This window comes from Botryllus schlosseri, chromosome 13 (genome assembly GCF_051294905.1).
Source record: "Botryllus schlosseri isolate E-star chromosome 13, Bs_hap1, whole genome shotgun sequence".
In the NCBI taxonomy this organism is placed as follows: Eukaryota; Metazoa; Chordata; class Ascidiacea; order Stolidobranchia; family Styelidae; genus Botryllus; species Botryllus schlosseri.
Window position 1 is genome coordinate 3883945 of NC_137248.1, and position 27262 is coordinate 3911206.

The window sequence follows — 27262 nt, forward strand, 5'->3', positions numbered from 1 at the left end:
GTAGGCTAGTAATGTATACTTTGCAGAGATGAGCAATGAGCATGGATTAGGATTGGGTTTTGAAAAAACAGGATTTGTGAAATTTTGTCGGATTTTGATTGGATTTAGATTAAGACGATTTTTTCAGAACGGATTAGGATTGGACATGGACAGGACATGAATATGAAAAAGTTATGGATTAGGATTTGGATTTGAGGGTTCGGATTTGGATTGGATTAGGACATAGAAATTTCAAATCCGCTCATCTCTGCTTTGGTGTAGTGGAAGCAACATGAGTCGTCAAAATATGTGAGGTGCACTGAGCACAACACGGTTCGCCGCGGCGATCTATATACTCATCTCACGGATAAACACGACCTAATAAAGTGACTTGGGCTTTGATGAAATAACATCCAATCGAGCGAGGACGCGAACAGATTTTAATCTGATGCCGCAAGCATCTCATCGAATGACATGCATGACACAATCATCTAATATTATCCAAGATTTTTTCTTTTAGTTGTTTTTAACCCGCGATATCGCATCCGTAGGTGGTCACCAGCTAAGATACAAGGATAGATTACAAAAGTATTTAGCCACGGTAAGACAAAGTCCCATCATTCAAGCTCCATAATGGAGTGACGTGCTAACGAAAGTGGCTATACCGTACTGATCTACGTACCACGCCGCAGCGAACGACTATATGCTTATGTATAGATAACTACGTTGGTTAGTTATCTATGGTTTATATATGCAAGTCAGCTGGTAAAGCATTACCTGTCTAAATTTGGCTGGGATAATAAGTCTGCAAGATATATGAAATATAGTCATTTAATGGCGTAGATTTAGCAAAAAGCGTATTCCATAATACATATATAGTTAACTGAAAAACGATTGAACTTGCTGAATAAGATGAAGTGTATACGTAAAAGAACACACAATTACAAAGTCATAAACAAAATGGAAAGGAACGAAGCGATCTCGTAATACTCATAAATAAGGAGGTAAAATGGCTGATGTATAAACGCTATAAATGCGCATCACCGCATTTCCATCAACAACATACATTGATATTGATCCTGGTTCTATAAAATGTGATCCCTCTGCTCTATTCCCATACCGCCGATAGAGAACTGACAGGTATGATTGCTCAAAGATCATTTACATATTACAACAAGGCCATACCATCTTGACTTTCGATTCGTTCGAAACCGATTTTGCGGTTAGCGGTAATCGTAAAGCTATGCTGCAACTTGCAAGCTTCTTTGACATTCGGGGTTTCGATCAACGAAACTTGGGATGCCTGCGGTGCAACCTTGTACGTGTTGAGTATAACCGAAAATCACTAGTCAGCATGATGGGATGCCATCGTGGATTTTCGTGGATATGAAACCTCGCGGGTCATATTGGCAATTGTTGTGACTGAGTGCGTTTGTGAGAACCACGGAGCTCGCCGTATATATATTCTTTGGGTTGGGTTTTAGTGAAACTATGTTCCAAATAGCCCGAACGACACGCGGCGGCAGTGTAATGGCAGATAGCCGGTGTCACGCGATAGAGGGTCATTTGGCGGTACTGATGAAATTCTCAGCGATGAAGCGAAATCACAGATTAGTGTGAAGTAACGGTACATTGTAATTAACGGGTGACGGAATATCCGTGTATTGATCAAATTTACACAATGACGTGAGGTGTAAATGGGTCCTTAAGTCGTTCAAGTTGATTCGAATGAGCCAAATTCACTAACTCATACCGAGATATCCTATAGGATTGCAGTGGGTTGTATTTACGCGTGTCAGATGTTTACATCTTCTCGAGGCAGTACTTAAAAACAGGATCCACTGCACCCGTATTAGGATATATCCCCGAATGAAATTGTTGATTTATTCCTACTGGACGGGGTGTGAATGAAAATTTTAGTACCGACAACTATTGATGACGTTATTAACACCCTGCTTTGGCTGGAAATCAGTAGAATACACGTAGAAATCTTTGCAATCCCTGAATCCAAGTTCCATGGGGAAAAAGCGCCTTTTACCCCTCTATGTCCAGTGTATTCGAGCAGTTCCAACACAGCTGGGATGTCTCGTCCATGATTCTACATGTACATTGTACACCTTTACGATACCATCAGCGACTCTCCCGGCCACCGACAGCACACAACGATTGAGTGTCTGCTTCAAACGCCTGCGTGATGCGTAACGTCCCTTTGCCTGATGAGGATTTTGGCTGAAAGGTGAAGGTGATCAGATCCTCTTCTTAACACGCGGTTGATTTGATATTCCTTCTTTTCGCCCTCGTGAACGGCGTTGTACATCGACGAGAAGATGTCGGACTTTAGCAGACGCGGTATCATCTGCCCGGCGCCCTTGACGGATTCGTGTCGGAATTTCTTTTTCAAGAGTTTCGTGATGTCGCTGACGTAGGATTCCTCGGCTGGAAAGGAAAAGCGAATTTTAAGCTTAATATTATAGGATTGCTTGTCGCACGAAAGGCCTGGCCGGTTTAGCCAGCGGCATATTATGGCCAGGTATTCAAAATTTGTGTGAGGCAATCAGGCAAACGCTTGTCGGTGGTAATCATAGCGATATCGCATCTTTGTGGTATGTGCGGTTTAGAGCGTGTATACAAAAAGATGATGAACTGAAGTTACCAGTACACCCCAAATCCATATCATTTACTCTGGAATATTGCTTGTTGTAAGTTCCGGATGAGAAGCTCCGAAAATGCTCACGAAAGCATATACGGCCGAAAGAAAAGCATATCGTCGCTGTGGAATTACAGTAGCTTATGTCCATTATTCAAGTCTTGAGATAATCGAGCTTGTGTAAAATTTTAATTTTATTCGGCCATAATATGGTCACGATGATGATTGTCACATTGTTTCAAAGTTATTTCCGAAAAAACAAGAACGAAAACGTAACAAAAATCTCCGTTTTTCAAAACGTGTAAAACGGACATAATTTTTACTCGGATTCCACTGCAACGATAGAGGGCTCGTTACCAACAAAATGCAGAGTGGAACATTCGTTTCTGTACTAAATGTGCGTATATTTAATCTCAATATTATTTATTAGTGCTTTGATCTGACACAAGACGCGCCATTTTTCAGAATCATTTCCCTGTTTCTGTCGCCCACGCATATGCGTGAATATTTGGGAGCCAGCCAATATGGTGTTATATAATTGAACAAGTATTTCCGTTCGCTGAAATTACAACTGTAATGTGCAAAGTAGATCCGAAATAGAAGCTGTCTCTGATGAGAAGGTGCCCGGAACAATACCACAGGGTGAAGTGGCCAATCACGGTAGAAATGTAAGGCTTTTCAGACGATGCCAGGCCATTGGTCATTAGTCATATCCGACAACCTTTCAACATGAAAATGGATTAGGCATCAAACTCCGCGTACGTTGCGTACACTTATATAACATACTAGGAGAGAAGATGAGAAGAAGAAACATATTATTCTCTGTCATAGAAAATCTGCAAGCTATATCGAGTGTATAAAATCGGCCTTCCCGTAAGCATCGGTGGAACAAATATTCGGTTATACCGTGCGGGAGGCTACACTTCGTCACAAACCCTGTCACCCGAAACGGTGAACAAATATTGTGATAAAGTCCACTGCCCCAAAATAGCTCGGGGCACATTTTTCATTTACTGACTTGAATAGTTCAAATCTCGAGAGGGCTCCAATTCTGAAGAATGTAAGCCCATATATGCGTGCAATATGACCCCATACATTGCGTAAACCGTTACGGAAGAATTTCACCGCTGCTGTTAGAAATAAAAGCTATGTTGAGGACCGCGTTATGAATTAGCTGAAAATAGTTACATTTCGTATGCTAACTCGATCGCTGTGACCAATGACCATGACCATATATTGACAAGGCAGCAACGCAGCACGCATTCACCTCTCAATCATTGCCTTATCTTAGCAACAATGTTATATAATAGCCAGTTGTGAATGGGGTGTGGTTGATGCCATGGAATGTTTACTATTCGTTACGAATTTGAACGCGGGACATAATGGGACTGTTACCAAAAAACAGCGCCTGACATGCATACTATAATCTTACAGACAATACGCAAGCTTTCAGTGGACTCCAAAATATCCTGGATTCACAGAAGAACTGCAAATCAAGAACAGTGATAAAATTAACAAAATCATTAAAACAAGATTTTCACAAAATACTGAGATTATAATGAATTTTTATTTCATATCAGTGTAACGACGCGCTTCTACTCTTTCGGAGCAGGCAAGTACGTTTTGGCTTCTTGCACTCCTCAGTCGAAGTGGTAATGATTTTAGATTTCGTCCATTTCCAATTTAGAATGCTTTCTTCTAAACTTGCTTAAGAATCCCTATTTCAAATTGCACTTGAGTAGAAAATTGCGACATTATTTTACATTTCTACGCTTGAGTAGCAACGATGATGACTTTGATGTAGCCACCTCTGTTAATTAGGACCAATTTAGACTCTCAGCAGATAGTTATTGACTCCCAGCAGAGTAGGACCACTTAAAGATTTTCAGCTTTTTAAAATTAGATTCGAATTATTTCTGCTGTATGAGTCGGGTGTGTGTCTTGACCTCAGCCGAACCCCCGAGACTGGCTCGGCGAATCCCTTGGGATTCCTTTGAATCCCAAATAAGACCCACTAGCTTAGATCCTTAGACATAACCAAGTACACTTGAGAGAGGAAACGGTCGCGTTGCTTACAGTATTCGCGCGACGAGACCAACGGTATCTCCGCCGACGTAAGTCTCGCGCGGTGGTCCTCCACGTCCGCTTTTCTGAGAAAAATATGGTCGATGGCACCGCCGTGAATGCTGTGTCCTTCGGGGGTCACGAAAGGCGGCTCGAAAAAGTACGTGTAAGCGCTGCGGTCGCCGACATTCTGCCGAAATGAGGTTAGAGTCAGTCTCAATTCGGAACAACGTTTGTCTGCGGTCTATCCATAGGGACAAGGGAGGTAGAGGAGGATTTCACGTGTTTAATGACTTCTAATATCAATAAAAAAAGAGCTCATGAAAATATAACTGTGAATTTCTCTTTACCGTCTGTCTCTTTCTTTTGAACCCATTTTTTACTTTGAATAGTTGCTTGTTTCGTATAGTTTCATTGACACCAGTAAATACGCCAGCTCATGCGTGTATATGCATTTAGGATATATCTAAAATAGGCATATTAATGCATTATACTTTGTACAACACATTTATAACGTATATGCCTATACTGTATAATGTCACCGCTGGTCACCATTTCACTGACATACCGTATTTTCTGTTATTTGGCAAATAGACTAGAATGTCTTTCTATCATTTAATTTTAACACAATCTTGTGGCGTACTGAATCGATGAAAATATTAATAAAACATCCACAACCAGACTCCGTTCACGATTGAGCGAATCCCAGTGTCGAATGACATAAAAATTGAATTCGAGAGTGTGCGGTCACCGGTCAGCCATTCTTAGTTGTATATACTTACTCTTTGCGCGTCCAAATAACCGCGTTCTTCGATATTGTGAAATCCTCTATGCGGAGACATGGAGTTCATATCGCCCAATATTAAAACTGTAGGATCGTGCTGTTCGTACCCTCTCGCCACCGCTGCGACTTCATCGACAACACGCGAGCCCTGCAAGAAATATCGACAATTGAGTATAGCACGGTCTTGCTATTGCGTGATTATAAGCATTGGCATTATGAATCAGGTATTTCGCATCGAATCTAGTCCATCAACGCGTTTCAACAGGAATATTCGCATTGCAGACGCATTGGGCATAGCGGTTTTGAATGACATCTCCCAATAACTGACCTTCGCGAGTAGATCACGCACTCGACGTTCTGTTCTTGGAACTCGAAGCCAGTGTTGCCAATTTAGCGATTTTGTCGCTAGATCTAGCGATTTTTCATTCGGTTTAGCGACAAAAAATATCGATCTAGCGACTAGCGATAAATCTAGCGACTTTTTGAAAAATATTTTGCGATATTCTAGCGATTTTTTTCCAAAACATATGATATCAATCAGTTTTGAGCAACAAACATCATGCACGTGCACCATCATATGCGCGTCACTCCATCACAGCCCAAGCACGTATCGTCAATCTGCATTCAAGTCGCGTTCGCGTGCATGGACTGGACACTCTACAGGAAGGACTATACTGACTTTTCGGTCATGGGAGCGAGTTGGCCATAATTTTTCCAGCCATAAAAATCGCCAAATTCGCCGAGCTCGTCCAGATCCTGACCAATACCCCCAATACATTACGAATTATCACACTCATGCTCACCCAATAAAATTTGCGATGCAAGGTCCGATATGTGAATTAATTTTTTACGTCCACGTCGGACGAATATAGGGTTCCCCTCCCTCTAAAACTGAAATCGCGAGTTTTCAAGCTAACTGAGAACATTACTTTGCTTGACACCTACACGGGCCCAGGGATCTAATTCTCGATATGCCTGTCGAGACATATATACCGCATCAGTACTATAACACTATTCGTACCAATATTGAACCTACGAACGGGTTTAAATCGGATACGGAGTTTTATATCATATTCACGTTAGATAAATGAAAAAATAAACCATTATGTCGTGAAAACTTTCGACACTAACAGTAGATGTAACTATACTCCAATACTCAATCACCACCATGAATTTCACAAATAACAATTGCTGCCCATGAAGATGGGTAAATCCATGGTGACGTTTTTTAAAGGGTCGGAGTGGAACTAGAAACAAACTTAAAACAAATGGAATTCGATGAGATACACAAATTGATAATCGGACAATAACAAGTTTTTATTATTATTAATATTGTTTTATATTCACAGTAGTAAAACGGGTAGTGGCGGTTTTAGTCGATGACGGTGTTTAGCGCCCCGCTCAGGATATAGTTCGCAATAAAAGAGGCTTCTTAATTAGCGTTATTTGCACGGAAGCGGTTCCGGGTCAACCATACAACGGAAATTGCCATGGGAGACTTGCATACAAGGTTGCGTATTTTTATTGAGGTCGGTCATACATAATATAGTACATGTTATCATCGAATAAAAAACTTCAACGAATGTTTGTTGTTTTTAACATTCTCAGAGAAGGACGCGACGGAATCACACGAAAATAAGGGTGGCCCACTTGAACTCGAGGGCTTTAGCAGGAGATCATCCCATATAAAATGACGACAAATTCCATTGTAAGTAAGCTCTATAAGCAGGATCTATTGTGGTCTGATATCTTGAGACACTCGACTCGACAGATGTCTAACAAGTCAAATTTCATTCAGTTCCTATATTCAAAATGGGTAGGTGTTACTAAATGCGGCGTAAACCGGTTAGCTTTCAGAATTCGATAGATTTTGTCAATGGAGCAACTCAAAAGCGTTGCTAAACATAGCTGTAGCTTGAATGCATCATAAGAAGTACGAACCCGGGACTGGTTACGCAGAAATGTTGATGGCGATGCAATCATCCGGACTCAACAAATTGTGTTTTGAACAACTGTATTTTAAACCGATTATGACAATTAGATAATTCTAGTTCTATAAGATAGAAATTCTAGAATTATTAGATAATTCTAACCGGTCTTCATTCAGTGTCCAAGTTTTCGCGAATTCATAAATTCTAATTCTAATCTAATTTGGTAAAAAACTGTGGCTATAATTCTAATCATATTATTGTTGGAAAATCTGATAATTTTCTAGATGTCCTAGTCCAGTTTTGAATGTATATTCAATTTAACACGACACTACGGATAGTCTACGTTCATGGTCGCTAGATAAAAATAGGTTAAGTCATTGATAGTGCCCTGATGAATATAAGGTCGGTATATAACAGCGGTTCTCAGCCTTTTTGGACATGCGCCCCCCCTTGGGGATGGTCGAAAATATTGCGCCCCCCTGACCCCCCTACACTTTTCGTCATGTCAAAAAGAGCACATCATCTAATACAGAGGTAGGCAACCTTTTTGCTAATCACGGCCCATTTCGATTACTTATGTAGCCTAAGGCCGCATTCCAGGGCATAGCCGTAATGAACTAACTGGACGCGAAATACCTAGTTAATCTGTCCATATCCATTACCGGTGAACTCTGGAGTCCAGACTATTATACTTTTAACAAAAGCCTTTTGTACGTACCGAAATCGCGAGTCGCAATGTTATGATTAGATGCTGGGATTTTTCAGATTCACGAATGAATTCCGTAATTAATAGTAGCAGTATCACATATTATTAACAAATATTTATCCTCTCTTAGCCCAGGTGATCAAATACACCGGTAGGGTTCATTGAGGGAGAGCTTTTGAAAATTTAGCGCAAATTATAAATGATAATGCATCTTCGGGTGGGCAAAATGTAGTAAGTCACTTGGTTGCAAGCTGTTATTTCTTGACCCCCGATCAGGATTGTCGATTGTATCGGTAGTGGAAATACATTAAAATCGCTCAAATGTACCATAAACAAATTTCTTTCGTGAGGAGCACACGATTCCGATTCCGGCTCAGAGTGAGAAGGGCGCTACTATTAATATCGAAAAATTAAGTTATGTTGAATTGCGCGGGGTGTGAAGAAAATTTCAAGATTAATTAAAATCTCTCAAAAATTTGAGAGTGAATTCGTAATTTCAATTTGCATGTCGACGGACGCCAACACATACCAATTGAATTAGTTGTCGACGGCCGCACAAATTCCCATCTACAGCAGCAACAGGTTGCCCTTCCGTGATCTCATAGTATACAAAATTACATGTGGTATGTCTTACGCCAAGTTTGAATCCGCATTCCAGTTGTTGAGTCTTTAACATTTCTGACAAATTTCGCCAAACTTGTTTGAAAATAGAAATAAAACATTGAACAGGACATCAAATTGTTTCAAGGTAGGTTGCACATACATTGGGTCGGTAGGTTGCACCTAATGCTGGTAGTGACTAAAGAGGGCACGGCATCGTTCTGTGCTGCCATGCTAAATTTTATCAGTTTTGGAATTGAATAATTGCGTTTTTAGGGTAACTTAACTGAGGGAGAAACCGGGCAACTTATATTGTATCTAAATCTGTCAGTGCAGTTCGCCAATTATTAACAACAGCTACCCAGCGCACCGAACTTTAGGCTACTGCCAAAGCTATGAAGTAATGAATGCTCCAAATTTTCAAAGAATATCAAAACTTTGCTCAAATGAAATTGAAATCAACCTATACTCCGTTGAGCGCGACCGCTGGAGTTAGAATTTGGCGGGATTTCTTGAATACGAAATAAGTTTCATCTTTAACAATCGTCTTCTCAGAATGACTGTGAAGCACATTTTTAGTCAGAATTCATACAGACGTGGGCAATTTCTCGCGCCCCCCCCCCCCCGAGAGCTTCCCGCGCCTCCCAAGGGGGGGCGCCCCCCAGGTTGAGAACCCCTGTTATATAAGATCGTTACTGTACACACTTTCAGCACCCCTGGATTTCTCTTTTCTATAAATACGCCTCCGCAGATTGCTGAGTTTCAAAGACGAGTTTGCTGAGTTCGCGTGCTCAACAGAAAGCGTGCGTTTTATGGGGCCGCGAATTCGTCCAACGCAAGCATTGTTCTTATTTCGTTGTGCAATCGACCATTGTTCCATCATAAGTTTGCCAAGACTCTGTCATCGTGACCTGCATGACACAGGTCACAGAATTCACCATTGACTTCGCCCTAAACTCTATTTGTGATATCATGTATCGGACCTACATGGCCTTGACACACGGATTAATGGATTTAAGCCAGCACACCATCACGGACCAGTGCGTCGCACATTCTGAAAATTCTATGTCTGTCGTACATAAGAAATATGTCAGCAAGTGCCTTGACGCGTGGATGGACAAAGGACATCGGACATTGTCTGTATCGCAAATAGCGGATCGCCACCCGTCCATACATTGTAATTAACTAATTTAGATGAAACAATACACACTACCTTTAATTCAATTTATTATTAACGATTTCATCATTTCAATACACCACAAGACTGCGAAACAATGAAAAGATAGTAAGGTGTCGAACGGACTTGCATATCACATGTCAAATCGTCCTCCAGATGATTGCATGATGTATTATGTAGTGATGGTATGTTGATTCAGCCGACATTGTGTGCTGTTTGTGGCATTCAAACGAATCGACTGCGAGTATATTATCAGGTGTGGCACAATTTAATGTTGCTATGAAGTCTCTTCTATTATAGGGCGCAATTCCTTCGTCAGATCAACAAATCTACAGTAAATATTTTATTCAGAAAAGTCTTACATGTACGGACCAGGGTGAAAGCTGTTCAGTGTTCATTGTCAAGTAAAATGGATTCTACGATTATTCCCCAAGTTATCACAAGGTTAGGAACAACGATACACCCAATGAACTCCTTATAAGTAACACCCAGCCTACACCCACAGCCTATACCTGATTTCAAATTTGCTTTTACAGATTCGATAGAATCACGGACTCGGACACTGACCATAAAAGTGTGAAGTGTGATATAGTCGGCCCGCTACCTGTTTCATAAAATACGTCCTTTAAGATATATATTTTCAGAATTTGTAAGGAACGCGTTCCTTTACTTTTATGCAGGCACCATTGTATCCGATTAGCGACATATACCTTTATTAAAAACAAGCCGAAAAACTCGGCACACAATTTTATAACACCAAGCCTAACGTTCAATACTCCATTTAAACTTCGGCCATAAACAACAACAGCCGCAAGAATTTGGTATGTTTGCTCACCTGCGCAACGCGAGTGCTGACGTTCTGTAGAGTGAAACCCGTCTCTAAGTGACAGTTCGCAACGATAATCGGGCTGGATAGCCTGTGCCGGCGGTGCCAGGGCCGGAAAACCGAGATTTGGCCCACGCTTCCGCCTTCGCTTGTCGGAAATGGAAAGCTCTCTTCCGCCACGAACTTGTTTTTGTTATAAAAAGTCGCAACTCCGTTTCTCTGCGAAAAAGGCGACTTATTATCTGTTTAACCCACATGTCCCGCGGTAGGCTTTACCTGATAAGTAGCACCCTCGGCCAGAAATCGTTCCCAATGCTTGTCTTCATTCGGTGCTAAGCCAGTAGTGTCGTAATGCTTGCTCAGTTCGTCTCTTAGTTGTAAAAAGATATCCTCTTGAACCTGAAACGCGGAGAATTTAGTCATCCACGGCTCGAACGAGATATACAGAGTTCAGACAGCACCGTGACGTAAATTGCCTATGTGTCGTCACAGACATTCCATTCTCCCGACAGTGAATTTGATCAATGATGAATGGTCATGATCATACGGTACACGCGAATAGGTTTACGGGCTTACGAAATTTCTTGTCGGATCATGTCGAGATGTGAAATATCCATAGCGACCTACGGAAATCATAGTCCATGTGTATTTTCGCAGTTATGTCAACGACGGTCGTTCGTTACATGTAATCCGGTATGCGGGCATCGCTAGATTATTCAGTAACAATTGTTTTGTACACTACAGGCGATTGTTTGACTGTATTAGCATAACTGAGATAAGTGAGGACTAATACCTCTTGTAACGCAACAATATCCGGCTTTTTATTTTTAATTTCTTGCACGATCCGCCATAATCTGATCTTCTCGTTCAGTAGATTAGTGTCTATCATGCCCGCCTTCAACACCGCGTTTCGATCGACCCACATCGGCGCCAGAATGTTCCACGTCATCACGCTCGCCTCCAGCCAGACCCGGTTGTCGGAGCGTCGGTATACCTGAAGAATTCTCTAGGATTATCTACAGTCCTTTAGTCTAGGATAAGTGGGATACTGTGTCAAAACTATGAACTTATCCTGTGTGGACATATCACCGCCGCTCAATCAAATTAAGCGTTTGCTTCTGTGAGGTACATAACTTCAATATACAATTCATGTTGAAACAGTGTCTGCCGAAGATATTCGGGTATATTTTAATATAAATGCAGTATTAAATTCCAAATTAAATCTGGGTAATTGTACTGTGCTCAACAATTATGAAATAAACCCTAATGTGTGTTGGATTCAGTTTCGAAAAAAAAACTATAACGTACAAACTTAAAAATTGAAATCGCGTATTCCGGGGTTAGCGATAACACTACACGACGCTCCTTCAATCGTACAGATCAGTTATATTTTCCATGTCATGAAAATGGATATCATGTAGGCTTGCAAATCCAAAAGACCATATTAAATCCAGAATGAAGCTTCGGTAATCACCTACATAGTTTCACTATACGCGGTGCAGACGGAATTTAGGACGCAAGATAACCATCTGCGTAAAACGTACTCGAAATGTATCCATGGCGTGCGATATCGTGAAACGTGAACGCTTTGCGAGTGAAGGGATTGGGAACGGTCAACTGACAGACATAGGGGTTGTACGTTTTGCCATCGCAAAAACGTATCGAGTTCCAGGTGGCATGCGACCAATCTGTATTTGTATCATTACACAATCGAATTCCAAAATATAGCGCGAAGGTAACACCACGACAGTGTGTATGAAACAGCTGTAGATCTTTCTCAGCGCAAACACTTATCCCATGTGTCAGTCGATGGGTTGTATTTCACCTAGTCAGAGTTTCGTTAATCCGCGATTGCCACTTTGATGAATGCATGTCCTGCAATGTCGCTTGTACGACACACGTCACAACGCACTTGACGCGACTTGATTATGTGATACCTTCCGTTGTAAAAAATGACATTTAACCTACTAAACAAGTTGCCAATGACGACATTGTATGTTATTTAACAGTATGCACTATGCATTCTATAGAAAAACCAACTTATGTAAGCTAGTTTTCGCGATGCATTTACAAAATACGGTAATAATGCGATTTCGAAAATTATTGAGCAAAGACTTCCTTTGATCTAACGAAACCTTAGTAGGCCAATACCCTAACCAAAACACACTTATGAACTGCACACAACGCACATCGATCGTATCATTGTATATTGTTATATATATATGACAACAATCCACGCACTCTGCAGTCTGCAATACCACAGCTGACCTTAAATAGGGATTATAGCCGGGATATGAAGGGTGTCTGCTGTAGGCACAAGCACATAAACATACTCCCTATGCATTCGATATTGAAAACTAGTTCGAATAGCCCACAGTGCGCTAGTTCAAAGCCTAGTAAACCACCGCGCACTTGACGGTAATTGAAAGCAGAGTTCGAACAACTTTAAAAATTTCAGTTTTTTTTCAAATTAGATTAGAATCAGAGCAAAGAAACATTCGCAAAATCGATTACAGACATTTCGCTCTACTTAGGCTAATAAAAATTATCTGGTTGTCCAAATTTGATTGAAAGGGGATGATTCTTGAGCTATACTGATTATAGCCAACTTCAAAATGTGTTATCAGATAAACTGCATGTATTTGTATTTACCGCCGAGGAAATCAGCGGAGGCCTGTCTACCAAGTCGCTGGTTGAATTAAAACCCGGTAAATCAATATTTAATCATGGCCGCGATCACACGCCTCAATTGTTTACAGTAAATTCGAAAATAACTTTTTACACATAATAATGTTGCAAACTCACATGCCGCGCATAACAGGAAGCTAATATTCCGCACGTAAAGACGCAAAAACCCCTGTAAAACAATTAAACCTCGATAAGCAAAGAAAATAGAGCTCTAGCCACGTTCACTCACCTTGCAAACATATTCACCATACTAAATCCCTCGAAGTAATGAATGGAGACAAGTTGTGACAATATTGCTGAAGCGATGAAATGATTTATCCGAGGAGTGTCGACGAATATATATCTAGTTGCTATCGGTATTGCTAATGTTACTAAAAATAGATGGTATAAGGTCCATGAAAGGCTGAGACTTTCTCATGAAATGCGCTGGTTTTTTATAATCGCGGAAATTATTAATTCAGTACTTGAGCAATTGGAATTTTCAAAACCCTTCCCGACTGTGAGAGTTTGAACTTACACACCTTCTAGAACGCTGTGGATTACGTCGAAAATTCCATGTTACTAGTAAACAAATCGTTTCTACAGTGATATGACCTCGATATTACTTGACCTGGTTCTCCTAACGCATCGAACCGCTCGATACTGATACTGACATGTGCAACGTGTTTTTGAGTATGATACTGTGTCAATATGACAGACATCGTGCCAATACTCACGTGAAACAACCTCGCTATCACCGCGAGAGGGGAGAATCTACCTCGCACGCCAGTGTGACAATCCCACAGGAACCATATACTCGCAAATATTGCAATTCACGAAAAGAATAATGCAACCAATCCATGTATGTATATGTATATTGTATACTGTGTATATAGTCACTATAGTGCCTTCTTCAAGCTATTAAATCACGAAAGTCACACGTCGCATTATAGAGATGAATATATATATATTTACATTCAAAATGCGAAATATCGCAAACGCAGTTATTTGAGGGAAAATCTTAAAACTCTTAAATTCAAGTGTCTATCATCGAAAGCGGTACTTGTTTTCGAGACCTATATATTTCAGGGTGGTGGTCAAAGTCCTAAATTGCGACAGCACAACGACACGACTATTCTAGCCTTGTTTTTGAGAGTTAGGATCGTATATTCGATCTCTTCGCCTGGGTTACTCGAAGTTTCTTGCCGTCGCTGCCATATTTGGTGATACGGCCGTTTATATACACTGTTCGTTCCAATTTTCTACCAGTCGCTGGTGATTATCCCTGAAGAGCGTCAGCCGAAAATATTCAATAAAAAATTGTATGTTTAATTTCTGTACCTCCAAGAAGCTCTTCAAAGTTAGGATCGTATCCAAAATTCGACTGACGTCAGACCGCCCAAATTCCGACTCCGAACCGAGCTATCGAAAACAGGGCAACATCCAGTCCAAAGACCAAACCGAATCGTGATTTTGCTCACCACTGCGTCGCATGCGTGCAATTAAAATGATACGAAAGTACGAGCCGAGGCAATGTTAGTATTTCTTGATACAGCGGCGTCGAAATTTGACAGGCGAAGTCTATTTCATCATTGAGGCCCCTTCTTCATCCGCATTGGCTGAACTGGGAGGTCTTTGAGACGCGTTAAAGCTGACATATTGTTACTCGATTTGTCAAACAAGCCCTTCTCACAAAATTTTCAACTTGATAAGGTTGTCTGTTTATAACATACGCCACGGTTGTTATATAAGTCTTTCTTTCGCTGGCCTGTACAGCCGACAGCTACAAATTGTTTGTAAAGAATGTCGAAGATTCGACAAGGATAAAGGCACCGTAATCTTATCGAAGACTTAAGCTGCTGCGAAGTTCTAATGATCGCATCATCGTGTAACTGTTAACGAAAAAAAGACATGGATGTTCACATTCCAGCGATATATTCTAAGAAAAGTACTTAATGAACCAGTTATAAATGACATATTTACAAAGTAAATTCACTCATATTGGCACTAATGTGTCCTTCGTATGAGATGCACCCTCCCTTTTACATTCTGTGCACTGGATGCTTCGAGAAGACCACGGCCTAGACAATGGACATACCGCGAATGCAGTGCACTACATCTCATTGTTATATAACCGTAACGGTCTGTGAGCAAAAATGCAGACTTTACTTTTTTCCATGTCCAGATCGTCAGACTACCACAAAAAACTTAATAGTGTAAAGATTAACATTAAAACGCTTCACTCTGTATAAGTGGACGTAATGCTATATATATTGCAGCTATTTTGCAGCTAGCATGCAATCATAGGATAAAATGCTGTCCGCAAAGTGTATCCGATGATATTTGTTCAAGCTCTTTCTGGTAAATCTGAACTTAAGAATGGTTAATTAGGAATAGCTATATAAGACTGCGCAAATATTGTTATTTAACAAATATGCGACGCGCTTTCAAAAGCACCTGAAATTCCAAAGGATTTCATCGAATGTGCTTCATATTAAGATCGATGACATTCATGGCCATCTCGCAAAAACACAAGTTATTATATGAGATGGAGAGCGCTCTTGGACACCGCGCAGATTTATATTCGCATAACACCAATTGACTGGACGATAATTATAATCATTAATCAGGCATCCCACTATAAATCTAGTGGCCTTTAATTTCCAGGTCGGGTTTATACCTGATTTAAAAATCCAAATCTAGGATTTGTAGATTATCACGCCGGTTGTCAACTCGCATTTAACGAGAAGGCTGTAAATTGTACTCCAAAAATGTGTTTATTATGATAATTATGTATTTTTATGTTCATACAGTTTTGATGATTTTGGAGATGAAGATATCGATGTCATTTTCCTTTACATTGTAAACTGAATATCTTATGCTGTATATTATATTGTGGAGTAATGATTGAGCAGGCGTTGTGAAACGAAATGTCAAATTTGATTGGACAATTACTTTGTACGAAATGGAGTTCATATACGCGTTTGCGCATGTATTTATGGAAATTAATAAAGGTTAACTATACAACAGATATATTACGTTTACTATTATCGCGTTCGAACGTAACTGATTAATATCAAATGGAGTTACGTTCGTACATAGAAAAATGCCATTCAAGAAAGTGGTATCTTGGAAACACGTTCGTCTCTATACACTGCATAACGCGAAGAACAACAAGCAATCGAAAACGGCAAATATACGAAAGCACTAATGTCGACATAGACAATATTCTTTCGATTTAAATACAATTTTTCGTCAAACTTATTGGAAAATTAATTCATTGCGCTGATGCCTTGATCACGTAAAACATTCTGTATATATACAGCATCACTGATTTATATATTCGTTATCTCGGTGTGCAAGAGCAGAACTGTTTGCCACGTCTTCCAGGAACCATCTTCATTTAGTTATGTATAGCTGATCAAATCAACAACATGAGGAGCGACTTACGCAAATTATTCTCTATTGGATTCTCTTGCAAAGTTGAGGATAACGTCCTCAAGATGTCGGTATTCCAGCGCCGCGTTTTGTTTTAAAATGGGAAATGAACGCAATATCCGCCCGCTGAATTTTCAGGCAATCTGTAGTCGCGAGGGCAAAGTATGTTTGCCTTTTGTCTACGGCCGTCGACTGCGCATTCACCCACGTACGTAAAGGTTATCGAATGCCCAGTCATGACACGGGGTCAAATAATTTCCGAGGCACGGCGCCAGTACTGTTAAGACTAAATCTGAAATATGTAGGCCGGAGGTTGCGAATGCGTTGGGCGTCTTACCGTGCCCTTGGTATTTACGCAAATGTTGCAAACAACACTATGCTATATCATGCAAGCATTGACGATTTGTACTACCGGTACTGCGTTTTTATATCACAGTCATGAAGCAGTAAATTTCAAGTTACAGCCGGCATGGGGCTATCTAAACAGACGGCAATGATTCCAATCTGGATATACTACTCAAATCACCGCAAAAAACCCTTGTACATAGTTGTCGTCTCTCTCTCTAGGCCCGAACCTGCTAGGTGCATCTATCGAACGTTATATAAGTCTGACAATATCAAAGAATGCATCGCATAAAACCACACACAAACACTTGTAAATCTGATACGGGCATTTTCAAGATTTCGAGACATTACCCAAGGGTCCAATCACGGATGCACGAGTGTATCATGCATACGCTCTCTCAAATCGATTGTTGTATGTTACGGTATTATATTCGGCGATATCGCGTTCATGTTGTAAGTTAATTTCAAACCTACATCAGTATACTTTTTCGAGACACGTAAGTCGTCGTAAGTATAGAAGCACCGGAAACACCGTACTGGGGTACTTGTAGCCTAATTTACACGAATAAAGCACGCTTGAATGAATACTTTCGCAGGCATCGACCAATGACTTTTGTAAGGTAACCTATCTCGCCTAAAAATCAAGTGGACATAAAATATTATCATTCTACAAAGAAGAATACAGAATACCAGCACTGATCTCGCTTGCTAGGCATCCTCAAGCCACGAGATCGGAATCAATCAAATATGTACCTGTACATTGCACCCATATTATTTATATTTCTCATCCTGTCGCCATTTTTTACATCTAGATTGCCGACATTTGTATAGTTTTTCTAGGCGGTAATAGAATATGCTAGACGCGGATAAGCAAAATTACCAAGACGTCATAATAAATCGAAGACATATGTAGGCTACTTATAGACAATTTGTCGGATCGTGAATCGTTCGCAAAATCCCATTGACCTATTACAAATGTAGCCGTAAAGTATATGGTACCAATGTAAAACTCGCGTGTAGTAATTCGGTTAGTGTCTTATCAAGCATCGCCTATGAATTTACGCTGACAATGTTTTGAAGGACTGCTTACATTATCAGCTTGTGTTTTGACGTAAATCTCACAATCAACCGCAAGTTGACTCTGAAAATAGTCCAATATAATCAACCAATTGGTATCCATCCATACACTTTCCGCATTCAGCAACCGACCAATCACGGTAAAATGTGGATTCAGGGGCTAACGTGCAATTTAGTTACATTCCACACATGCTCTTGAAACTTGAGAGCAATGAACAAGAGTGTGATACCGGCGATCCGTGCCTTGCGGTTCGGTACTGGACGGCTTTTCCTCGAATCACGACTGCACTAAGTGGCCCGCGCATTATGAAATGCATCCTCGAACAACAAATACCAGATCCTTATCAAATGCTTAACACAACATAGTTCGTTATTGCGTTCAGCGCCAGCGATATCAGTAAATATCTTTCGAATTCACAACTTACTAAGCTATAGGATGTAAGGGTAGGCTCCTCCTAACCATCTGACCTGCATAAGCGGCGGCTTCAAAAGCCTCACAGTTGACCTTGATACAAGTCGGCAGATGCGAAAGTACAATGAAATAACATCGGCTTGGTGAAAATAGGCATCTTATTCGAAAAACACCATTAATACCACAAACAACAACAACAACCTTACTAAGCGTTCAGACAGTCAATCATTAATATAATTAGTGGAGCGGGCGCGATTAGCCTAATAAACCTTGTCGAGGCGAAGTAGGACATTTTGAAGAGTATTCACTGGTCATCTGTCTAGTGTCTATTGTCTACCCGAAATTCATATCTTCCGAGAATCGGTTCCAAATTCTGGCCGTCCGTAAAAAAGGCAGCGATGTCATCAACTTTCAGCTGTACTCAGTATTGGTTTTAACCGGCGATTGAAGATATGCTTGCTGCGTGACCCTGACCAGGTTTCGAATACGCTATATGCCTCAAACGTACAGTAAACAAGCTAACAAACCGCGCTGCTTCCAAAACGACAATCAAACGACATCTCGGCTATCAGTGGTATCGATGTATATTGCATACCCTTTTATAATCTACCATTGAGAAACTAAACGATTTAATCAAGGAGACGCCGCATATATACCAAAATTTTATTATCTAGGTATGTGAAAGATATGTTCTACAAGCTGTTTAACTATTATACATTGCGCAAATGTCAGGAGAACGTAAATGCAAACACTTTCCTCGGGACTAGAAAATATTTTATTTACGACACACATACCGCGAGGCCGAAATGGTTACGTCTTCGCGAACGCATTATACAGCTGATCCACACGAATGTGTGTACCTGTACAAGTACAACCGCTGAAACTAAGTGGTCAATTGGACTAACATCTGTCGTTGTGACACAATATAAATAGCGATTATGTTTTATATATAATTGTGTTACCCTTCTAAGGTGTATCCAAGGGTAGTATGGTACACGATCAGTGATGATCTTCATATGCTACGATATCGTATTTAACCTGCCAATGACACCAAAAACGAAAGCGGCGATTTCTGATCATGACAATCATCTCTGTGGACAAGTCATTCCATCCTGTTGATAAACCTTTCAACAGCACCCGTGTACCATTTCAGTAACACTCCAAACAACCAGTGGTTAACGGCGGACTGCCTTTAATTTCATACCTGTGTTAATTTGCTGTCCGGTTTCACAGATGCCTGAGCAACAGATTACTGATTATACACCGCAGATTGCAGGTTCGCAGTGAAAACTGCTATCAATTTATTAATGAGACGTTTGATTATCAACGCGTTCGTGCGAAAACCGTTCAAAAACAATCGCACCATACACTTGTCCGTTAATTACTTTGATATTCCTGCAGCCTGTATCCCTATCCATGCCAGTAATTGTGTACATGTGCAGCAGTGGTTCCTAAACTTTTTCGGCTTCTCGCACACTAGAAAAATTACGTAACGCTAGAGGCACACTTGCAAGAAAGTAGCTTGGAAATCTATTAACGTGTTAATGCGATGGCTATGCTTGTTAACACAAACAGTCGACTGAAACGATGCGTAATTGCTGACAAACATACCCGCATTTCGTTGTTTTCCAAGCAGTGACTCCCAGTTACGGCTTTTTATTTAGTCAAAACGAAAAAAAAACATGTTCACCTTCCCATTAAACTTGTAATGGAATAGGATTTGGAAGGAGACATCCAAAACTTTTCGCGAAAACGAGCTGTTCTTCTTCTGCAAAACGATTGCTTGATTTATGGCTTGCAAATGAATCGACTATACCCACCAATATTTGTTTACACCAAATCCTGAAAAGTATTGTTGAAGTGTGCGTCGAATTCCAGACAATGTGCGCATGATTTGCGGCACTATTTCTAGTTTATGAGTTGATTTGATACGAATCAAAATTTTGTATCCAGGCATAGGTGGTCATTTACGATGCGGACATCACCCTATTCATCGGCAATGCCACGATTGGTTTTATTTACATGGTCCATGTGCTTATTTGTCAGCCTGCAGAGGAAGGTAGTGCACTTTTTAGTCGCATCTGCTTGTTTGCATGCATTATATTCAATATTATATAGTGTGCCGCGGAAGATAGTTATGGTATCACTGGTGCATAGTATAGTATACAAACGTAAGTACGCAAACGGTATTTGCAAATAAATAAAGATCGATGTTATAGAGACGAATATTACTGTACTGGTATATGCAATAATACATACATAGAAAAGTCCACGAGATGAAGACGCTTAATTCGATTCAGGTTTTGAGTTAATTTCCTTCATGTATTGATTTAATTAATGCATACGAGATGTAATAATAATAATAATAATGCTGAAAAATATAATTGCATATATTAGCGGATCATTGGGTCGCTGTCGTCATAGGGGTCGCTGGTGTGCAACTGTACGTATTATCGGTAATTGAACTTCAGTAGCTTACCATCGACAATTACGAGAGTCCTGTACTCGTATTACTACGGTTCAAGTTGACAGGTGGCGTTATCACAGACAACTTGAGTAAAAGTATGCTCTCATCGTTCACCGTCTGACCTATCAAGAACTGGAAAGAATCTAGCTCAGGATCAAAGCGATGTATATAGTATGAGCTCAACGATGTCATATTTTGTGTTAGATAATGCAGGATGAACTTTGACAACCAATTACGAAACATTTGCATAATTGTTATGATTTGTACGGTATTGCGTCGTTCTAGTGACTTTCTGTACGGGAAGCAGATATTACTGTGAAATCAGACGAAAAGTGCTCTGAGGTCACGGGATCTCACAGAGTGAACCATACATGTCATCCGAAGACATATAATAATAGAGTAATATCACTATGGGGATAGGCATAGCAATTTGAGATTTGATTGTAATGGTCGTTGTAGAGTAGTGACAGTCGATATGTTCAAGTACCGTGTTTCTGGGTGTAGAAGTGCTACAAATTAGTCATTCGTGAACATCAGTAGTAACATGCCAGTCATCATTGAAGGTTTTCTTAATCTTGTTTTACCTATCATGACGGCAGGCGAGACACTGCTTCACTTGCCTCATATACACTGGTGTTGTTACGCTTGAATGCAACTGGTTTACGAAGTCTTCTCTCGCACGCAAAGTCGAATTTGCTGGCTCCGATGGCCCTGTCCTAGACTACAGGAGGTACAGAACTTCAGCATAAAATTGAATAGTATATTCATATTGAAATATATCGGGATATACAAAGCTCTTATTAATTGACCACTAAAGTTGCTGGCGATCGCCCCTGTCGAATGTCCACCGAAAATATTCGGGTTCATTTTTATATGAATATACTATTAAATCCTGTCTTATAAAATAAAATCGACACCAATGTATCATGGGTCGTGTTATATTTACAAGGTCGTTATTATTGTTATTCAGGATCGTTTCCGCGTATACCGTATAACCAATATCGTTATTAGGGTTATATTTAAAATAAATCGTGTTTTGTAACATGTTATAGAAGACAAAAGTCGTTGTAAAAGGCGTTGGGTGTTTTTTTCTTCACAATACCGTATAACTATGTCATAATTACTTTCGAAAGACCATATAGCACAGGGGTCGCCAACTCAAAACGGGTCACGGGCCACTTTTCAAATGTCGTTGCGGCCGCGGGCCGCATGAATTCAATATCGGTATAAACTATAGGCAACCATCGTTTTAAAACTCTACGTCAGTACAACGCCGTGCTACTTAATTTAGGTAATGGGCGTAGTGACCACAAAAGAAGTAATATTTTATCAAAGGATTACAAATACAACAAAAAATCATTATCATCAATTTCATTTTATTTTGAACTCTGAGCTGTGCACGATACTGGAAACTCTTTTCAGCGAATAAGGAATCTATATTGGGGCTAGCGATATACGTTACTACCGGAAAGACCATCTCCAAGTAAAGCTTGGTCTTGTGGGGAAGCCCTATACCAGTGGTTCTCAAACATTTTTTGACACGCCCCCATTTATGATACTAAAAACTTTCGCTCCCCCCTTATCGTCATATCACAAAATGCAACCAGAATTCTAGCAATCCCAACGGATAGTTTAATGGCATGGAAGGTTATGACTGTTGATGAGAGAATTCTATAATATGAATTCCGGACCATACACAAAATGTAAATCGCGCGGAGCGCGAAAAATCTTTCAGTTGACCGCAGCTCCGCGCCCCCTTCAGATGCTTTCACGCCCGCCCCCACAAGAGGGGCGCGTCCTCCAGTGAACCACTGCCCTGTGCCGTTTTCTAAGCGTCTCGGTCTTGGTAGTGTTTTGGACATTGCACGTCAAGGCAATATGCCCAGCCCATTCATTTCAGCGGATTATTCTCCCTCGATGGAATGCTGTTGCCATCTCCAAAGCTGTTTTAGCTAGTGACGAATGGTGATGTTGGGTACAGGCGAATAGCATATTTTGAAACAACAACAACAACAACAATACTTGAAACGTCATTTCAAAATGGGTTTTTCCGTTTTTTTCCAAAATCTCAAATCACGTCGCGGGCCGCAAAATATGATCTCGCGGGCCGCATGCGGCCCGCGGGCCCGCGTGTTGGTGACCCCTGATATAGCATGATCGTGACGACTTCTTTGCAGGGCTGGGCACAATGAATCGAGTAATCGAATTACAAGCTCCCCGCCACTAACATATAATTTATTGACGGGAATTATAGTTTCGATACTATATTCCACAGTAGAATGCTGTTAACTTCGATTGTCCGTATTGCAGCACAGGGAGAAATTATGTACGTTTGGGTAAATGACGTCTTTAAGTCATCATCTGCCCACACTATTGTTACACAGTGCAACGTGACATGTATGGTCAAAATAATACCAAATAATCTTTAACATGATCTAGAAATGGCATTATTCTTTGTGGTCATGCGCAATCGGATGTCAGCAGTGATCATGGATATATTTCGACCTACTGAACACATAAGAGTTAAACCTCGCTGTCCGACTTACCATTATGACACAATTGATATATATATATATATATATATTATGCTAGATTTCGTTAATCAGGTCATGACTCAAAATGACGTGTTTAAAGTCAGCATTGAAGAGAATGCGCGATAGTCAAGCAATTGATGTCTGCTATGCGTAGACGCCTCTTAGTGACATTGTCAGGAAATTATCTTTCTCAGGAAATTATCTTTCTTGAATGTAAGTAATAAGTATAGTATAACTCCCTGGCGCTCTATACCGTGCGCTACACAGACACGTGTATAATAAGGTAACCACACAATCCTAATCCTGATGGAGTTTTAATTGATATGTATTATGATGGAGGTGTGTGTGATAGTTCGCTTATAGGTATGGCGATTGGCGTTCACATATCTAAAACATCTTGCGCATATTCCTGAGGAGCGAAATATGTGCATAATCAAGCATTCTCGTGTCACGAAGACAGAGGATGTTCCAGCACTAGCAATGCGAAATCAATTTCTATCGTTAGATGAGATGTTTGTGATCAAAGGTGAAGACTGAGCTATTGCTACATCTGTAGACTGTTTATACAATTTAGAACAATTCCGCGGATGGTGTCAGAGGTGCGAAAACACAAATTGATGGGACATTACGGCAATTGAGTCAGCCGAATCTAGATGTATACTGAGATTACACAACTCTGTAAATAAATGCAATATTGGCTGTCGATATCGGGCAGGCACGCCTTTTTATATATAGCCAGGGTTGCCATACCGTCCTTATTTCTAAGATTTGTCCTTAGTTTGAAGGGTCAAGTCTTAGAAAACTCAACTGTCCTTATTTCTAAGAAATGTCCTTATTTTCGACTTGCGTCCTTATTTTGTCTTATTTTCAACCACCACAGAACTGTGATCGTTTCCCCTGGTATTTGTGCTGCATAATATTCATAAATTATGCTTTTGCGTCGAGATTTTATGACATCATAAAGGAAAGGAACTCTCGTGACGTACACACCATAAAATGTGACTTATAAGTGGTGAGACAGCTTGGGCCGTGAGTGTTTTCGTCTGTACCGAGTGTTTTCGTCTGTACCAAGCTACCACGGCGGACGTCATTTTAGCAGTAAACAGCAGAACCAGGTTCCTGCTGTTTGGTCTACAGCAGAATAAGATCAAGCTGTGGAGAAGGCAGCATTTATTGCGTAGTGAAAAAGGCGCAGTGCAGTCGACACATAAGCAGTAAAGCTATTAATAATTGATAAATTTTAATTGCACTTGGGCACATAGTTTTAGCCACTAATTAGGTTAAATCTTATTAGTTAAAAGGAGCAGGCGTAAAAACGTTTTTCGTGACGATTATGAGAGAGAATTCAAAGGTATCTAACGAAGTTTGAAGGGCGAGTGTTTCGCACATAGCAATATCTGCAATTATGACATTAGCCTGGAGGCCACACACGAGACCGCTATTTCAACTCACATTGACACCCCAAAACACAGGAAGTGTGTCATAATGATTAATTTGAGCCAGTCGATGAATAATTTTTCCACAAGTCGATCAGCACCAACGACCGCAGACGACGAGGCAGCTGCTGCAGAGGGTACCTGAGCATTCCATACCGTCAAACACCAGCAATCATTCCTCACCAATGATTGCACATCGCAATTGTTCAAAGCAATATTCTCCGATTCCAACATCGCGAATAAGTTTTATTCGGCCAGGACCAAGATTACAAGTATTGTTACTCGAGTTCTTGCTCCATACCCTCATAAATGATGATTTTGTCTAAACATGGTGTACGGCCTTTTTCCATCTTGGTTAACGACTCTAATCACAACGAGGCGGAGAAGTTTGGTTTATCACCCTATGAGGGGAGGCAAGACCAACATTTTTTTGGGAAGGGGGGCTGACGAAGTGCTGATTTGGCCCTGAGTAAAGGTAAATCTAGACATGAGCTCTCGTGAGATCCATGAAGCACTTTCTATTAACAATAGGCTTACCATATTTTGGAAATGTAAAAAGAGGACACTTTTTCAGAAATTTCAGACATGTAAAACTGGAGAAGAATTCTCAAAAACCGGTAAATTTTTCCCACTTCGTGATCGGTTGACTAGAAAAAAAAATGGTCATCACTTCCGCTCAGAGCTCAAAATAACGTTTTTCTCTCCACATTGACTAAAAAAAAAGAAAGGTCTTTTTTTCGCTCAGGGCTTAAATCACCACTTTTCCCTCCGAAATACCCGCCGGAGCTTCACTTCTGCGCTAATTTACGGCATATCACTCTCGATTTCCTCTAAATCTGACCTAAATTTTCAAAAAAGAGGACAAAATCTCAAAAAAGAGGACAAAAGGGCGTCCTCCGAGGACACTTTCAAAAAAGTCAAAAAAGAGGACGAATCCTCTTAAAAGAGGACGTATGGTAAGCCTAATTAACAAGGAGTTGCTGCTGGATCAGATTGTTTTTGGCGAAACGTATGGAATGTGGTATGCCACGGCTCGTATAAATACAGAGTATGTTCAAAAACGTGTTTTCATGCTAATCTAATTTTTCGACTGTCCTTATTTTTGGGTCTATGTCGATGGCAACCCTGTCTATAACCAACACTATCTTGACACAACCGCCAACCCGTATGCTCTCCGCAACACGATAGTTCCTTACATGCCTATGATTGCCTAATAGCTGCATACGAATAAGCCTGTGATGCTATCTACATGTCACCAGTACTTACAAAATACAGTCAAATTCAATTTCCCGTTTCAGTCGCGCTATTTTTATCTTTCTCATCAAACAATCGTTCCGCATTCGCAGGAAGCAAATTGGTTGTTTGCGAAACGGGCAATTTACTTTGCATTTTCACGAGGGAACACGGAACGTGAACAGGACTGAATATTGTGAACAGGCATATCTACACGTTCTTAGACTAGAAAGCTGCCCGTATCATAATTAATGAAGTTACATAACAGAGCTCACGTCAGACCGACTGGATTATCACCTTCCAATACATCACAAAATTTCAACACAAGTCATCCCAGTGGGATAAATATTACGGGCGTTGACGGATGAAAAACCCTATACCGACAGTGCGATATCATCTGACCTTCAATATTTTGGCTGTGGAACAAGTTCGTCGGCTGTTTGCAGAGTTGATGTGTGTACTGTGAAGTCACAAGCGATGTCACGGCGTAACAGAGGCCAAAATATGTTCAAATTTCGAAAATTCACAATCGCTTCTATCTATCGATTGAGGGTTAGGTCACACACAATCGTTCCCGCACAGCTGCCAATAGGCAGTCTTCGAACTAATTGCTACAATTAAAATGGAGATTACTTCGCGAATTTCATGAGGAAAGGCCGATGAGCCTCTTTTAAAATTACATTTTCAATCACTCACTGCATGTCTTCAATCGGATAGCAGGCATAGCTAGGGTTACCATATTTTGGAAATCTGAAAAGAGGACGCCTTTTCAGAATTTTCAGACTTGCAAAACCGGTGGAAAATCCTGAAAAAACGGTAATTTTTTCTCCCTTCGTGGTCGGCTGACTAAAAAAAGGTCATCTCCGGCTCAGCTCCCGAAATACCCGCCTAGCGTTACTTCGGTGCTGATTTACGGCATATCAGTCGATTTTGGCCGTG

General features: G+C 40.5%; 2 protein-coding genes across 2 annotated transcripts in view; both read right to left on the minus strand.

Annotated features, from left to right (window-relative positions):
- Window positions 1–27262, minus strand: part of LOC145454728 (tryptophan 2,3-dioxygenase-like) — a 328104-nt gene that overhangs the window by 74565 nt on the left and 226277 nt on the right. The gene's annotated exons all lie outside the window — the stretch shown is intronic.
- LOC145453965 (RNA 2',3'-cyclic phosphatase angel2-like) lies at window positions 793–13794 on the minus strand. The gene is made up of 8 exons (XM_080331927.1): window positions 13632–13794; window positions 13520–13571; window positions 11508–11708; window positions 10991–11113; window positions 10724–10933; window positions 5473–5622; window positions 4703–4880; window positions 793–2415 (listed from the first exon to the last, which is right to left on the minus strand). The coding sequence occupies exons 1-8, from the start codon at window positions 13649–13651 to the stop codon at window positions 2159–2161; spliced, it is 1191 nt and encodes a 396-aa protein (XP_080188053.1). The 5' UTR covers window positions 13652–13794; the 3' UTR covers window positions 793–2158.